This window comes from Caretta caretta, chromosome 2, assembly GCF_965140235.1.
Source record: "Caretta caretta isolate rCarCar2 chromosome 2, rCarCar1.hap1, whole genome shotgun sequence".
Taxonomy (NCBI): Eukaryota; Metazoa; Chordata; order Testudines; family Cheloniidae; genus Caretta; species Caretta caretta.
The window spans coordinates 100,505,635-100,523,143 of record NC_134207.1 but is presented as its reverse complement, the minus strand read 5'-3'; the positions used below and the strand labels follow the sequence as shown (position 1 = coordinate 100,523,143).

Genomic DNA, 17,509 nt, shown 5'->3' with positions numbered 1-17,509 from the left:
GAAATGCAAGTAAAAGGAAAAAACAGAAGTCTCTGTCTCTTTGCAGTTGGTAGGTGAGTTTATTGAAGTTTCCTGCATCAACCCCACATTCATTTGCAACCATCCCCAGATCATGAGTCCTCTGGCTAAATGGTATGTAACTTCAGTGGAAGTGTTGGATTTTTAAACTTGAGCTAACCATGTATTCAATTCATTTCAGGGTTCAGTAAAGCTATCTATTCATCACAGTGTTTTTTCTATTGAAAGCTAAATTATGACTTCTGTTCTCATTATTGTTTTGTGATACTATGGTATAAAAGTTAGTCAGCTGCTGCCGCTGTAGTTGAGGTTTTTGAGTTCCAGCAAAATGAATCCCATCAAGATACATTAGTTTCATGGACCCACACTCGGTCACAATTACAGTACGTAAGGACATAGGACTCAGATTTTCAAACAATTGTTTATGTGCATGTAATTTAGGGCATTAATATATCAAAGTAAGGTGATTGTTCCCAGAAACCAGCTACATAGATGTCTGTTACCTGTACTATGCTCACACTTATTTGCACCTACAAAACTGAGGGCACAAAAGTGGAAGTCTGGTTAAGGCCAGGATGCAAATATGTCTCAAAGTCCATTTTAAATAATCCATGATACATTTTTCTGGAGGAAACAGCCATTTTCACAAGCACTTTTTCATCCCTGCAACAACCACTTTTCTCTCCTTCAGGGGAAGAAAAAAAAATGTTTAATTTCCATGACAATTTCACTGTTTTGGCTCTAATTTGCTGGTAGTGAGTTTTTTTTTCTTGTCACAGCTCTAATAACAAGTATGAAATAGTTTTACTTCAGAAAATAAGTGGCATATGGTATAATTAAGTGGCTTTCTACAGAACTAGAGGAAAGATGTTTGAAAATGAAGTCAAAACCCTAAATTGTTTGTATGGGTTGAACTCTTCATTGCAATTTTTGATCCCGATCTGCAGCAGGACACCAAAATGTTAAATTGTGTCACATGATTTGTCTTTCTAACCAGGCATCGTTCAGAGACAGGCCTGAGTGAACGTTTTGAACTCTTTGTGATGGAGAAGGAGATTTGCAATGCTTACACTGAGCTCAATGATCCAGTGAGGCAGAGAGAGCTTTTTAAGGACCAATCGAAGGTAACATCTTTCAAAATTACAACACTATATGAACTAAAACAGCAATGAACGCAAGCTCTTGCCTTGAAAATTAACAGCCACAGGGCAATATGTTGTTGAGCCAAATGCTGAACTGATCTATGTTCTCTGCACTGCAGCTGAATTATTGTTTGGGCTAAATTTGCTGCGCTTAACTCAGAGGAGGCTTTCATCTAAACGTTCATCTGCTTTCAATTGGGTTTGGGTAAGATATAATTTAAAAAATCCTTTGAATCTTTTGTCATCTGTCTGACTTTTAAAACCCTGTGGTATTACAGAAGCATGGTTAAAGATGGGTTTTCTTTTCACATCCACAGACATTTTTGTCTACATTTATTTCGCATGTTATGAGCTTTTTTCAGAAGGCAGGAAAGTGGTTTTCTCTAACAACCCAAATTATAAAGAGAAATGTTCAATTTCTATTTTTTTTTCTTTCTCTTGCTAGTACCAATGCTTCTAGTTCGTGACTGGCTGCAAAGGGAAGGTTTAAATGTAGTGCTTAGTCAGTTCTTCAGAATGTTTTCGGCCCGTGACACTCATTACCAGTTACTTTTTTTTTTAAGGGGTCCACAGCAGAAATCATATTGAGCTTTTTGACTTCCTAGCTATACTGTATTTGTGTGACCTTCCCACGTGATGCTGCATTTGGCTCACATTTCCATTCTGAGACTTGGAGGTGGAGTGTGCTGACTGAGCGTACAACCATCTGGATGCCTTGTCTATTTCCTCAGTTAAGTCTGCTCTATGGAAGTGCCTGAACTATCTCCTAACTTTACATCCAGGGATTAAGAATCCTCCCTGCTCAAACAGCCTCACCAAGGACACTTTAGCGAGCTGGAAAGTAACTAGTATTACATGGTGAATTGTCTAGCAGAAGGCCTTCCTCAGCGCTTAAATTCTCAGAGTATTTCCTGGAGGCTTGGGGCTTCTGCCCCACAGGTTTGAAAATGTTTATCAGAGCTCCGCTACAGCTGAATTTTAAGCCAGGTTTTCCTATAGTGAATGACCATCTTGTATCCTGCCCTCATCAGCCTAAGGAATAATTCACTCATAAGTCACAACCAAATCTCTGCCCTTCTGAGCTGCTGCTAAGGTGATGATATATTTTTTTAAGGATCTTCTTTATCATGGGGAGAAGCTAATTGTAGGTCTATTTGAAGAACATGTTTATATAGCTCCAGAAGGACTGCAGCTCTGCTACACAACTGTGACTTGGTCAAGGAGAGAGAGAGAGACAACAGCCACCCAGACTGAATGACTAAACACCAGCCTCTTCCCGGCTGACCGAAAATGCTGTAGCTTCAGCAGCACTTGTCAGTAGAATATCAGGGTGTTACTTGGGACATTCAGCAGCACTAAATACAGCTGGAACTGCACATCTTTTACCACCGAATTACAAGCACCTGGAGGCTTGCTGAACAGGTATTTGAAATACTGTATGTTCATTCTGTTTTGGGGCCTTAGGCTAAAGCAGCAGGTGATGAAGAAGCCATGAGTATTGATGAAAACTTCTGCACAGCATTGGAATATGGACTTCCTCCTACTGCTGGCTGGGGGCTAGGAATTGACCGTCTTGCCATGTTCCTCACAGACTCCAACAACATTAAGGTGGGTTAGGCTGTAATTAGAAAACAGCAAAAGGTAGACCAGTAGTTTTTATGCCTATGGTTACTGTTCTGCTATTTTTTTTCCACAAAAGGCAAAATATTATTTTGCTTCCCTGCAGCTCTTTGCTGTTTGTAAAGCAGGCAGAAATGAGGATGCGGAATAGGTATAAAATGTCCTGTACTGCAACTTTCCCCAACCTGTGAGATGTCTCCTATGCCCAGGAAACGTGAGGGGGCTAGGGGTGGGTGTGTGTGTGCGTGCGTGCAGGGTTGCATGTGCATCCTTACTGCAAGTGCTGCTGCTTAGGGCATGTTTGCATACGCCTCCGCTTTCCCCTTCCTAACGAGCGATGGGGTGGAAAGAGCAGCCAGGCTGCTGTGAAGCCCAATGTCACTCTGGCAGCCACCCGCCAACTTCTGAGTATTACTGCCCAGGAAAAAGGTAAGATGTGGCAGTTGTAACAGAGTACAGCTTGATCATGTTGGGGGTGGATTGAATCAAAACAAGTTTGGAACCCCTGCCCCATCTCTTTCTTTGTGTATTCTACGGCTCCCTGAAAAGCAGTACAGTACGTAAAGCTCCGTACTTCAGTATTAGACACCTACAGCTTCTTGCAGTAAATTACAATAGGTGACTAGCATTAAGGTCAAATTCAAAGAGCACTTATCCATATATTTTAGAAGTGTGTCTCCCTCCCCCAGTATCTAAGAAACCAGGTGTGGTCCTGTCTCTGTACCCTCATCTGGGCCAAATTTGTATGCCCCTTCACTGGGAAGCCACAACAACGCTATTACCCTTTTAAGTACCTCTTTTGACAACTGTATGTATAGCACTCATCCTTAACTAGGGGGCAGGTGACTGGGCGTGGAGGCAAATACCAATGCTGGTCCAGACCATGAATTAGGAGAGCAGGAGTTGTCAGTGTAACTACAACTTAATGTATGTGCCTTAACTCTACCTCTCCGGCCAATGGTGCTGAGATGCTTAGAGAATTTAAAGGGCCTTCAGAAGACCCAGGGCCTGATTCTCACTTACACAAAGGCTCTCTTACATTGATCTGTAAGTAAATAATATTTACTCCCTCTTTAGGACTCCTTTACTACTAGAACAGGATAAAAGAGCCTTGACTGTGAATAAGAATAAGGTTGAGAGTTTGCTTTTATCAAATTAACTGAAGTGAATCTAAAGCAAATAATTAGTGTTGACAAGTCTTGTAATCTTATTGCAAGTCTTGTGGTAGCTGATGTTTAACTTACCTCAGCTCTTGCAGACAAGTGTTTTTAGGTGAGAATCTCTGCTTTCTTCCTTTCTTCTCTCTCTTTCTCCCCCCCCCCCCCCACCGCCCCCAAGATTCTAGTCCTTATAGTTGCAGAGAGAAGCTTGAAAAACTAACGTAAGTGCACTGAAGAGGCTCAAAAATTGAAGGACTAATAAGAACCAAACTTTTTTTTGTTTTAATCCAGTTTCATGACTTTTTGGGAACCTAATGATTTTTTCAAAGTTTTGGGTTTGGCAACACTGACTTGTGGTGTGTGTGTTTCTCCCTACTCTGCTTTAGGAAGTGCTGCTATTCCCAGCAATGAAGCCTGTTGAAAACAAACCTCAGTCTGAGAAACAAGAGAACTGAAGTGCAGTTTAGAGCTAAAGGGCGAAGAACTAAGCTAATATCAGAATTTCACATGGAAATTTCCAAGAGTGTTGAGACAATGTGTTAAAGAAAAATACATTAATACAGCGACTCTACTGCAAAAATATGGCATTTTACGAACTAGACTGACAACATAATGACACATTTTGTAAAGGGAAAGTGCTGCATAGGGACAAACCTTTGTCAAGGTAGAATGCAGACTCAAGGTTAGCAGACTTAATATTAGATATGCCAGCTGCATGTGCCTAATGGTTTTCCTTTGCTGTGGATATCTGCTCTGTACTTGTACTGACAATAAAACCCTTGGAGAGCAGGTCTCTTGTAAATGTCAATATTGTGCCTGCTCACAAGAATGGAACAGATAGGCACAAGCAGGGAAACATTATATGCAACTCTGAACCTTGTACATGAACATTATGTCTTAATAGTTTACTTTTTATCGCTGTCGTGATAATGTAAGAGTGATTTGAAGGTTCTGCAATAAAGCAGAATGTCAAAAGTTGGGGAGATGGTGTGAAAGATGCTGACTGCATTGCTTTCAGTGAAGTGACATGAGAGATGAATTTGGACCATTGCCTTTATTCTTGAAAGTGACCCTTTCAAGATTGACAAGCATATATTTTTACCGACCATTAAAGTTACCACATGGTGGAATCTCAGCTGCCAAAATTATCCCCTGGTACTTTGAATAGGAGAGCTGTAGAAACAGCTGGCAAAAGTTCAGTTTAATGGCTTCTGCTGTAGGTAAAATAGAATTGTGGGGTTCTTAGCCTTGACGAGCTTCCTTTAAGGAACAAAGGAAATGAGTCCAACTTCTAAGGATAAATCCAACAAAGGAGATTACTTCAACTACCTTCTCTCGCTAATATTGGGGGATCAACATGGCTACAACAATCCTGCAAACAACTTATTCTCTGTCATTCCACTGAAGTTCACGGATGTGAATTTGGTTTGCTCAGTCTTGGTGGATACTACTAATCTTGTAATCTGCCTCTTTTCTTCAACATAACCAAACTCTATTTCATATAACTAAGTAAAGACTAAAATGCTTTAGTGTTAATCAGATTTGTATCAATAGCTGCACACCTATGATTTGTGCCCATTATTTTTTATTAGCAATGTACAATATATATAATCGTTGTGATGGATATGGGGTTGCTATGTATTAATTCATGAATACTGTATTTCCTATATGGCTGTGCAATTGCTGTAAGGGATGTTTTCTGTCTGACAAGTGTTAAGTCAAAAGGGGCTATTAGTTTCATTTCCTGCTTGTTTTTGCTATGACTAGACAGAAGATACCTCCCAGTAAACCACTTCAGGATTGTTAAGAGAACAAGGACCGGGCTATTAACTGGGAAGACCTACCTGCCTTGGCTCTATGTTAAGAGACTTCTCATGCCTAAGTTTAAGGACTAGAAGGACCCTAAAAAATTGGGATTTGCAAAGGTATTTAGCTACTTGACTTCCACTTGTTATTACCTAAATACCTTTTTGAATCCCACCCTTTGTCACTCTCTAGAAGGAGAAGTGGGGCGGGGAGTCAGTTTCAGGGAAATGGCTACCAAAGACACTTTACAGAGGGACTCTGAAGAAGTTGGTCTTATTTAGCTACCAATACAGGAATAGTAAGCTTGAGGTAGGTAATCAATTTAAAAACCCATGTTCAGATTGTATGGTCACTGTGTATGTACCACTGGTCACAGCTCCCATACCACAGAACTGCAGGAACTGAGTTTAAACTGGGTTTGCTGAACTAATCCTGGTTAGTAAACAGGGATCTGTAACACAGGTCCTGGTCCAGAAGTGGAGAATCACACAACTATAGCGAGAGAGAGGAGAAATTTTGAGGCTTGTCACCTGTTGGGGTGCACTGAGACCCAGAGAGAGACAGGGGTACATCTAACCCTGAAACTGTGACAAGTGTATATATTTCAATAAATAGATACAAACATGGAGATTTTTTTTGAAGGCCTGCCTGAGGTTTTGTTTTGCTGTGGAGTTTATATATCATGACTATTAAACCCTCCCTTTGTTAGCTGTAGACTTCATAAAAATAGCCACATCAGTCAATAGATTTGTTCAGTATCACTTTCTCTCTATTTTATTTACTTGAGACTTTCAATCTGTAGTCATGCCAAAAAGAATATATACAGCTTCTGTAGGGAAAAAAACTAAACATTAAATCAATGGTTATACCTCAACCCCTAATTTGTTAAAATAAATCTTAAGAAAATAGCACACCACTTAATAATTTCTGATTCTTTTTTTCTCATTAAACTACTTTGGACTTTAAAAAACCATGAAGTAACAGCTTTAAAGATATGCAGGGGATGCACCTCCGGGGATGCATTCTTGGCTTCCTTTGTACAAGTATGGAATCCCTCAGAGCCTAGTTTTCTGTTCTAGTTTTTAAATGCTGCTCTGGTAACACATTTTTGTGCTGGACAAAATGGATACGTTTTCCTGCATTTGAGTTCAATAAACTGGCATTTATGGAGTATGTTTGGGGCAGTAAGTTGTTTCATTGGAATTATTTCCCTATGTTTTCCCAAGGGACCATCAACCTAGTCAGCTCATGGTACTGTTTACACGCACAAACTGCCTTATTCCCTTTTGTGCACTGGGTCTGAACTCTGTAGTACGATGTGGATATAACATTTATACTTTCTTAGTAATCTTCAGTGTGTTTTTAATTCTGGGATGATATATGCTCCTTCAACAAGTAAAATCAACCATGAAAAAATTCAATATGAATTTTACACAAACCACTAATATAAACAATGTTGGGGGCATTGTTTCAGGCCAGCAGTACTGCCCAGTGGCAATACTCCAGACTGCTGGCGAGAGTCTGTGGCCACTTTGCCTAGCTGCTAGAGCCAGTGATAATGTCATCCAATGGCAAGAGTTTTGGCTGCCGGGCTTAGCGGCTAGAGCCAATGGTGGTGTTGCCCAAGGGCGAAAGCCGATGTTTGGGGGTAGGGGAATGCGAGCACATCCTGCTGCACCAGGTTCCAATCCAGGATCCTTCAAAACAATGGTCCAGTTATATGGCCTAAGGGTGGATGCCCTTATGCCTGTTCCCTGGGTCACTTCCTACCCATTTCTGTTCCTCCATCTGTGCCACAGGTCTGGGGGTTCCCCTCACTGTCTTTTCAGGTCATGCTCCAAAGCATCTTCCCTTATCTGCAGCAACTCATCACCCTTGGCCTCTACTGTTGAAAGGCTTGCAGAAACTTGACTGTGAGGCCTGGGCCTGGCTGCTTGGAGCCCCAGTGGCTTCTCTGCTGGAGGCTGCAGCACCCAACTGCTCTTCTGTTCAGTCAGCCTAGACTCAGCTGCTCCCTTTTGAACTCTTCCCTCATTTGGGATCAGGCCCAGCGGGGGCAAAGAGGTGTGACTTCCTCTGGCCAGAGCAACGCCTTAACCCTCATCTCACCAGTATGAGGTTTGTGCCTCCTCATTACAGACAGGCTCCCATTTAAAAAAAACACCCTCTTCCTTAGCCTGTAACACATCCTGTGGCACAGAGCATGGTACAGAAGTGAAGCAAAGAGCGGAAGAATCAATTTGGCTTCTTTTGGTCATTTAAACAAAAAAAGTGTCCCTTAAGCCTCTGCTGAAGAACAGAGATATTTGCCTCATCAAATAGGCAAAAGAGATTCACATCTAAGGGCACCACAACTGAAGCATGAACATCTGCAGCTCTGAAGGTTTGTTACTAGTCATTTTGGCCTGGTCTCTAAAGCACCTGACGATCAAGGAGATACCTGGTACCAAACTGGCATTGTTTTCCATTTAATAGACAGTGGCTGCAATATGAAGTTCTGCCATACAACTACTCCCCATAGCTATGTAGGGACTGCTTTGCAGGCCAAAATCCCCACAGTACTGAGTACTACAATCAATTCCCCTCTGCTTGGTTAGCGCCAGGACCAGGTCCTATATGTCTGACTAGCTCAGAAGTTTGTACCTCCCTCATTCTATTTGGAAACTACCAAATTTTATTGCCTTTCATCTGAATTCACCTTGTCAGGCCATGCAATACTGTGATGCATATTCATAGCTGCATCTGCAATAAAGTCTCTGTGGATTGTTATCTTATTTTATCTCAATATCGAACACACAGGCTGCACATCAATGAACATGTAGTTTTCTAGATTTTGTATGTCATTTTTTATTGAAGTGCTGTTGTGAAATATAAACAAAAAAAATAATTCTGCAATGTTGGAAGACTATAGTAGGGGTTCTGAGTAGAAATACTATCCAGCATTAAATTAGTTGCATAACTATTCTTTCCTATCTCATGCCTTTTTGCCATAAAGGATGACACTACTTTAAAATTTGGTTCACTTCAAATCCTATTATATTTCCATTATAAATACACTGATAGTGACCAACTCTCTACTGGCCCCAGTTACACCTGTGCAACCCCACTGCCTTCAATGAGATTCCATGGATGTAAGTAAGGGAGTAAGATTGTGCATCACTCGGCATTCATTTGTACACTGACTGTGCATCATTCAGCACTATTCAAGAACTGGCACAGTGAAAGAACCAAATTACTATCTATTATCTTCAATTACAATAGTTCTTCTAGGGTAGGCCTCAATGTCCACAAATATGTAACGGTACTCATATCTTCTGCTTTCAGGATTCTGTAATAAGAAAAAACATGCAAGGGTTATTTTTTCCCCCTTTAGTAGTTTAAGCATCAGGTGATGCTGGTTATCTGTAACTAATTGAGACAATTTTACCTCTTTCACTTCCACATGGACTGTCCCTTGCTTTCCACGTTCTGAGCCCTCGATGTAGAACTTCAAGCGCATGTATTTCAATCCATCTTTTACATACTCAATGTGACTAAGAAAAAGTAACAAGAAAACATGTTACACATTCTGTGTATTGCAGTTTGAGAAACCATGTACATTGCAGGCTTGATTATGTGAAGTGAAACAGCTGTACTCACAGCAATTTTGTCTCAATATGTGATCTTACCTACATGTCAATGCCAAATTGTAATTGTATGGACAGAAGGTCTTAACTCTCACTTGTTAGATATAAGGTAAAGGTTCCGGACTGCACTTTTTTAAAAACTATGTGGCTGCCTTGATATTTTAATGAATTGTATTTGAGTAAACACTCTCATCTAGAAAAGTTGCTTAGCTATGTTGGGAAGGAATGTAGTATGTAGTCCAGTGCTTTCAAGAGACACTGGCATGATCATTTAAGCAGAAAAGTTGTTTAACATAGGACCATTTTAGATATCTGAGCAACTACTGTGTCGGTCCCATTTTCAGATCAATTCTGTGGATTCTAGCCACACAGATGTGCACTCAATAAAATCGTCCGTTGGGAGTTAAAATCAAGAGCAAAATTGCAGAGGTAGATACGTTACTCTACTATTAAATACTGGAAAACAAAACAAATTAATGCTTATGCATAATGGTGGTTGACTCCAGTTTTATTCAGCTTCAGGAAGTCGGCACATAGGGAAGAAGAAAAACAAACAACAACACAAAAGCCAGTGGTTTTATTGGCTCTGAAGTTTAACTTTGATAGACTTGGTGGCCGATTAAAGATTACTTGCTTGTAGATGTCAAATCTTAAAAGTTTCATTTTGCTGAACTCTTACTACTCAACAGCCAACCAGGAGTGTGGAATAAGCCAGGACTTTTTTGTCAGGCATGGTGGCACTATATAGCTAGTTCCTCCTGCTTGGAGCTATTTCTCTTGAGGTCACTAATTAGATCCCATTGGGAGATGCTAATTTCCTTTATGCTAATGAAGGACTTCCCCATTCTGGTAACTTTGGGTTCAGAAAGGCCAGAGATCCAAAACTATACCCAGTGAGCAGGCCCATAGGTATTCTGAGACTCATGAGATCATGGGTCAGGCCACAAACTTTATTGCAACCTTCCTCAAAAGTCCTGACTCAAAAATAACTTTTAAAAAAATGCACATCTAGCAAAAAGTTGGAACTGAAATCTTAGGAACCAATTACCTCTTCAGTCAGCTATGGCCTGAGAAGGACAGTTCCTGTTTTTACGGACAGATGCTTAAAACTTCCCTTTTACATTTTAGTATTCAGCAGCTCAACTGTGAACAGCATTTCTGACACACAATCTGGTAAAAAAAAAAATTAATCTTTAAGTGGGAGAAGAATTCTTTTCCTTTAAAAAGAACAAAAAAACCCTTCAATTTTGGGGTTCAGTTTTTCTACCCAGGCCCATCAATCTGCCTCACACTAAATCCGTTTTGGTAAACTGAAGCCCAAAGGCCCGCATGAAGATTGAGATCTAAGCGCATTGGGCACCGTACTAAGTCATAAGAAGTCCATGCCCCCAAAGTGCTTATAATTTAATTTAAGAAGAGCTAGTGCAAGTGAATATGACAAATAAGAGAGAAGTGGGAATGTAATACATTCTCACACTTTCAGAGGACTACATCCATTTCAAAGGTGTTGTCGGAGATCAAAATGATTACTGTATAGTACGTGTGTAGTGTCAAATGTGAAGAACTATATGACTGAAAAGTGGTCAGTGTTGGACATAAACAGACATTCTGCTGAATCATATTAAAGCTTTTACACAGCATGTTAATTTTAGTATTCTACCACTAAGGTGTTTCTTTAGTTTTCTGCCAGTCTTACAAGAGAAGGAATTAGACCAATTGGAACAGAGGACCTTCGTGCATCTTTACAGTTAGGAGAAGGAAAATAAACCTGTCACTGACTGACTTAAAAAAAAAAAAAAAGACCCTTTTCCAGCCTTCTCTCTTCCTTTAAAAATAAAATGCTCTTCTAGGTGGCAGTTCAGGACAGGGTCTAGCTACTCTTTAAACAAAACAGACCGCACCATAATACTTTACAATTTATACAAATAATTCTGTGAGTTAAATGATCAGCACAACTATAAACAGAAGATGAAAAATATTGCGACTGTGTTTGTAACCCTAATAACTCAAATTCTGAGCCTTCAGAAAGATGAACTTGGAAAAAATCTTCCACCTAAAATTGTTCTCAAATGTTCTTTAACCCTAGAAAACACTTGCTATGTGCCATGTAAGTAGCCCTACAAAAAAGGTTGCTCAGTTCTTTTTATAAATGACAGAGCTCAACTATATCCTATGCAGCTAATTTAGTCTAGATGTAAATCTTGACCCAAAGCGTCTTTGCAGAAATAGGTGTTTGTACAGAACAAATGCAAACAGTACCTGACAAGCTGTCGTCTTCCTCGTCGCGTTGGCTCACCATAACCTTTAATGGGTTCACCAAAAACACCTATTACCTAAGAAAAAGAACAGAGATGAGGTATAGCATGTCTAAAGGGTCACATTCAAACACATACTCCAGTGTCATCCCACCTCTTCATCTGAAATCATTTTTGTTTCACCAAATGCTTCTCGTATACGATTGATTGTGACAACCCAAGAATTTAGGAAACAAACTAGAAGACAGCAGCAGATTCATATCAAATAGTATTTCTATATTTCAATGGATTTCTTTATCAACTAGTTTCAGAGTAGCAGCCGTGTCAGTCTGTATTTGCAAAAGGAAAAGGAGGACTTGTGGCACCTTAGAGACTAACCAATTTATTTGAGCATAAGCTTTCGTGAGCCACAGCTCGCTTCATTGGATGCATTCAGTGGAAAATACAGTGGGGAGATTTATATACATAGAGAACATGAAACAATAATTCAATTATCCTTAAAATCCTATAAAGATCTGCATTATGGGCATCTATCTTAGCTGACAGAATTCTAACTTTTACTTGTACTGTATGTATACTATTTACTTTAGTCTTCCCAGGTTTACACTATACAAAGAAAGAAAAAGCAAAAATGCACTCCCATCTCATCAGAGACATTGTCTCAGAGTATTTCAAAGTTTCAGTTTTAAAAGTAATCTAATAATCTAAATAGCAATGATTCCTTTTATTAAAAACTACAAACAAAAGGTTTTGTCATTTCTATAAATCCAGTTCCAAAGCACAGCAAGAAATCAGCCAGGTGTTCAAACTTAGTTTAGTCAGATCAGAGAGGAAGCATGATTTTGTGGTATGCCCCCGGAATGAGGTTATCATTTTTATAAGCCTAGTTCCAAAGTATATATCTCTATTTTTATCTTTCTAATATTTTTGCTATTTCTAGATGAATCCCACCGATACCCTAGTAATCTTGTCTGGAAGGCTATTACACACATTTATGGCTTTGTCTGAAAATGTGATTTTTAAGGTCTAGCTTTGAGTTGATTTTTATTTATATCTAGCTATCCTACACAACTTCATGGTCTTATTACTGTTAACTTCATCCTTCCCTCCCTTCTATTTATTAAAATCCCTTTGTTTCAAATTACACTAAGTTTTTTGGGTGAGGGGGGCATGTCTTCCTGAATATCTATACAGCAACTAACTCAATGGTGTTCTGATCTTAATGAGACTCTTGTGCAGTACCACAGTATAAATAATAAGAGTATATCATTTGGTGAAGAAAGCAGTCAGAAACTACATGATGTACTTTTGTGGGCCCCAATTCCCCACTATACTGAATTATGTTTGTGACTGAGTCAACTGGAATTTTCTTTGGAGCTTAATGGTTCAAATTTTCCATTCAAAGAGCATGGAAAACAGCAATTAATAAGAAATCCTTTTGTTCAACTGTGAAACTGTAATTTAGGTTTGAACAACAACCTCTGGGTGAGATCTGCATTTCTCCAAGGCATCGCCATAGATCTTACTGGGACTGGAGGAAGAGAATAGTTCTTTAAAAATCACATAGAACAAACCACCTGAAATAGAGGGAAACAAAAGCAAATAAAATGAGAACTAAACTAATTTGATGAACAATAATGAATACAAAATATTTATAGGGCATATGGGCTTTTTATATAACCTGTAACACCAATCCCAACGAGCACCACTATTAAGTAGGTGAAATCCCTTCCAGCTTCTTTCACTGTAATAGAGAGAAAAAATATAGTAGTTACAATGTCAGTTAATAAGATTAGCATAATTGTATCATATAAATAATTTTCTTCTCTTCTCTGTGCCAGTCTAAGATTCAATTAGCATTTTGGTAAGTAAGTCTCATACTGATAAGGGGGAAAAAGTCAGCTTTTAGTCCATTCCTTCTGTTATGCCTCAGCAGTAAAATAAAGAGACCATGAAAAGTTTGTCAGTTCCAGAAGAATTTTTTTTTAAACCTTTCAATGAGTTTAAACCCAGAACAACCTGTGCTATTGCTCTCACGTTGACATACAAAGCCATTTTCTTTGAAGTTTTAGTCATACATTTTCAGCTGCAAAGTATTCAAGTTGCAATCTAACATTCATTTATAGCAATTTTTTTTAACAAAAGTATGGGGGAAAGAGTCAACACTACTGACAAAGAGACTGTGAATGAGGACTTATCAAGTATGTGAACTATAAATGGCAAAGACGCCACAAAACCATATCCTTTATTTAGTCAATTGTAATTTATTTATAATATTTCATCGTGTACAAGAGTAAGAAGTCTTATTATGAGACCTCATTACAACCTCGGCTATAAAAGCTTGCTTGAGAAGTGGGAAGAGATCACCAATTTGTGTGGATTATAAGGTGTGCTTTTTAGCAAAGTTCAAATTAGTGAGGAAACTTTAATAACCTCTTTTCCTCCCACTTTCCACAGCTGCCTTATCTCCTGAGAAGGTTTTGTCCAAAGAAAAAAGTCGCTTCACTTTCTGAAGCTGTGTAACAATCACTTCTTGCTCAAAGGAATGAATGGGAGGAACTAGGGATCATATGATGGAACTGTCATCGTTCATTACATAATTACAACCATAATAAATAATAATAATGTTAGAAATAGATAACTGAATTACTATAATTCCAAGAAAAGCCCTCTCATCCTACTCTACCTCTAAGCAAAGTATTTCATTTTTATTTCACTAGTAGTGGAACTAAACAGAAAAAACTGCTAGAGCCTTTAGGGAACTAAATTGGCTTACTGTAATAAAAACTACATGTTGTAACTGCTTGACGGATGCTCAAATCATTCAAGATCTTAAGACATTACATTCTGATACTCACTTATGTCCATCAATGAAAATGGAATCTCTTTGGCCTCAGAGAAAGAAGATCACATGGTTTAGCATTGTATTTATTCTATTGACGATTTAAGCAAAGAATTATGAATGCCCAAGGCAGTTCCTGGGGATTAATACCTAGTTGAGACACCTCAAACTTGGGATCTCCAAACATGGACCACATCAAAGCCTCTTATGGCCATCTTCCTTCCCATTTGGAACAACATGGACTGCCTCCCCTTCCATTGGTGATCAAATGACAACGTTGATGGCAACTACAGTATATTAATTATGTACATGGAAATGCACTATTAGGAAAGCATTCACTATTTTTAAGATGTACCAGTTGTAAAGTAGGAGGTAGTACCATGTGATCAGCCAACTCTGCTGGCAACCAGCAAATGGACCACTGTTTGGAAACCGTCTCTTAGGTCACTAAACCCAGCCATTCTTAATCTTCAGGACATAGAATTTATGCGGGCACTTATAGACAACAAATTCCAATTCAGTGAGAAGAGTTTGAGCCACCTCTACATTCCATTCAGTTTTTTTCCATTTGAACTGATGGATGATGATGTTCAACCTAAGACCATCATTATGGCCATGTGGAAGAAATCCACAAAAGTGATTTACAGTTTCCATATTAAATAGGGATTGATGAATCTAATATATAGATGTGGAAATTATTAGCTACAAAGCCCTTTTTCTTCCCACCCAAACTAAAAGAAAAAATATTTTGTTATGTCAATAAGAAAATTTCATGTGTGCATTGGAAGAAGAAAATGATTTTAGAAGAGTTAATTAACAGTCTATTTGAATTTGTATCAGCCTTCAACCTATGTGTTACTGCAATTTTTTTCCAGGGTCTCTGAACCAGGTATCTTCCCTGTTTTCCCCATCTATGATCCCACCTGACTTGGGTGGCACTTTGTAGAAGCAGAATGTGAACACTCTGCTTGGAAAATGTACTTTTACTTCACCTCCTGGCTTCCTGTTCCATGGGGATGTGGGGACAGCAGGGCTGGGGTGGAACAAAAAGCTGACTGCAGGCAGGCAAAAGGCAAGGGAATGGGAATGTAGTGGTAAACTTATGCAAGCGGGGGGGTCCAGCCATAACTGGGGAGATAGATGGAGAGGCACTGTATGTTACTTAAGAGGATCCTACAAAATATATTAGGCTTACTCCAATTAGTCTAAATATAAGAGGCCAGCCACTTAGCTGTTTAGTATGCATTAGAAAGTGTGTGATGGAATGCAAAATACAAGCCGAAATTTGCACAAGTGGAGCAGTACTGTCCTGTCTGTCAAACATACACAGGAAAGTTTTCCAAAAAAACAAAATCCCTATTGCTAACAACATCATTAAAGTTGAACTTGAATTAGCAACTCATGGACTTTATTTTTTCTCTAATGTAGACATGTATTCAGAGTCCTCCCCACACCCTCAAACACCTGATGCATCAGATTCTTCCCTCATATGCACAGATACCACTCCCAATAAAGTCAAGAAGAGCTGTAAGGGGGAATCCAAGGGAAATTTTACCCTGTGTGTGGGTAATATACACATACAAGTAAAAAGTTAACGCCGTATGAAGTAGTCATGCAAAACAATGCAGTGTGTACACCAGAGAATGAGTTGCAGCTGTGGGAACCAGAGTTTTTAATTCCTCAATTCTGGTTGCCTAAAATCTCAATTGTAAGGGTGCAGCTAGTTCCTGCAGGAACAATCTCTAAAAACAATGCAAGCTGCGACTAACTAATACTGGACATAGGCCCACTTACCTTTCTGAGCAGCCGACACGGGTGCTCCTCCTTTTTGACTTCTTTGCACCGATACTTGTTTACTTTTATTCCCAGCTCTCAGGGACCCCTCCTGGGTCCAGATATTTTGTTTAGCACCTTGGAAAAATATACGAGGGCGCAACACAGATTCTCTGTGAGCAACTTCCTGCCCCCACCTAAAACACCGCGAAGTCCTTAAAAACACCTTCCCATGGGGTGCAAGCAACCACTTTCCTGGAGAGCCTTGTAACTTCTCGCTGCATTGAATAACTCGCATAAACGAAGCAGAAAACATGATGAGGCAAAACAAGTCTTAATATGTTACCAACAACTAAGATCTATGCAGATTAGTTGAACTAAAGCGTCCCTTGATTGCTGCATAGATCTAGCCTACTGTAGTCTGCACCTACGCCACACATGCATAGTGTGTGCACGGAAAGTGCAGCCCTTATGATGAAACAGAATTAGAGCAATCTCTCACTTTGAGTTTTACTTTTACCTTGTTGATTTACTTTAATTGAGAAACCTACATTACCCTTTGCTCGCTGACATTTGCAACTTCCTCGCCATTGCGTTTGCAAAGTTCTCTGGAAAAAAAAAATACCACGAGGCCCTGGGAATTGTAGTTCACAGAAATTCTCTTCACGTCCACGGTTAATAGTGGCTTCAAAGAAAAATGACTACAACTACCACAATGCAAAGCGCCACCCCCCGCTGTTGAAATCAAATTACATGTGACACAAAACTATTGTACTTTCAATCCGCTGGTTCGGGTACAAATAGCACATAACGAAGTGGTAGGGGAGGCTGGACTTTTTATTACCTCCTTTAACTATAAGGGCTTGTGAATGAAAAATAGCGTGTTTTGGTAGTGTTTCTTCTCTTTTGATTTTTTTTTTAATATTTCCAATGATCTTCTCCTTAGAAAAACATTATGACCTTGCAATAATGCAAACTGTTCAGGTTTTTTTCAAATAAAGTGGTAAAAATACAAATTTGGAAGTATTTCTTCCTTTTCCAGGGTGCATAAAATTAATCACATTAAGGCCTCAATCCCACAAAGATTTAAGTACACCTTTAGTCTCATTGTCTTTGCAGGATCTAAGGTTGTCGTTTCTTTATGGAAACTGGTGGATGCAAAATCTATTTTAAAAGGCCCCGATCCAGCAACTGGGTCAGCATAGATGTAACTCTGCCCCTATGATTCAAATTCTATTCATTGTTTTTCCTCATTTGAATAATTCCT

At 39.2% G+C, this 17,509-nt stretch overlaps 2 protein-coding genes across 2 annotated transcripts in view; one reads left to right on the top strand and one right to left on the bottom strand.

Moving 5' to 3' along the window:
* Positions 1 to 6,919, top strand: part of LOC125632253 (lysine--tRNA ligase) — a 35,828-nt gene extending 28,909 nt beyond the window's left edge. The window contains exons 11-14 of the mRNA XM_048840111.2: positions 47 to 132; positions 1,016 to 1,142; positions 2,625 to 2,768; positions 4,327 to 6,919. Coding sequence (XP_048696068.1) covers positions 47 to 132; positions 1,016 to 1,142; positions 2,625 to 2,768; positions 4,327 to 4,395 — 426 coding nt within the window. The 3' untranslated portion in view covers positions 4,396 to 6,919. The remainder of the gene's footprint in view (positions 1 to 46; positions 133 to 1,015; positions 1,143 to 2,624; positions 2,769 to 4,326) is intronic.
* Positions 6,920 to 8,568: 1,649 nt separating this feature from the next.
* Positions 8,569 to 16,865, bottom strand: TIMM21 (translocase of inner mitochondrial membrane 21). Its single transcript, XM_048840114.2, has 6 exons — positions 16,264 to 16,865; positions 13,309 to 13,371; positions 13,107 to 13,204; positions 11,632 to 11,705; positions 9,174 to 9,279; positions 8,569 to 9,074 (listed from the first exon to the last, which is right to left on the bottom strand). Exons 1-6 carry the CDS (start codon positions 16,556 to 16,558, stop codon positions 8,982 to 8,984), a joined length of 729 nt encoding a protein of 242 aa, XP_048696071.2. The 5' UTR covers positions 16,559 to 16,865; the 3' UTR covers positions 8,569 to 8,981.
* Between the last annotated feature and the right edge of the window lie 644 nt (positions 16,866 to 17,509).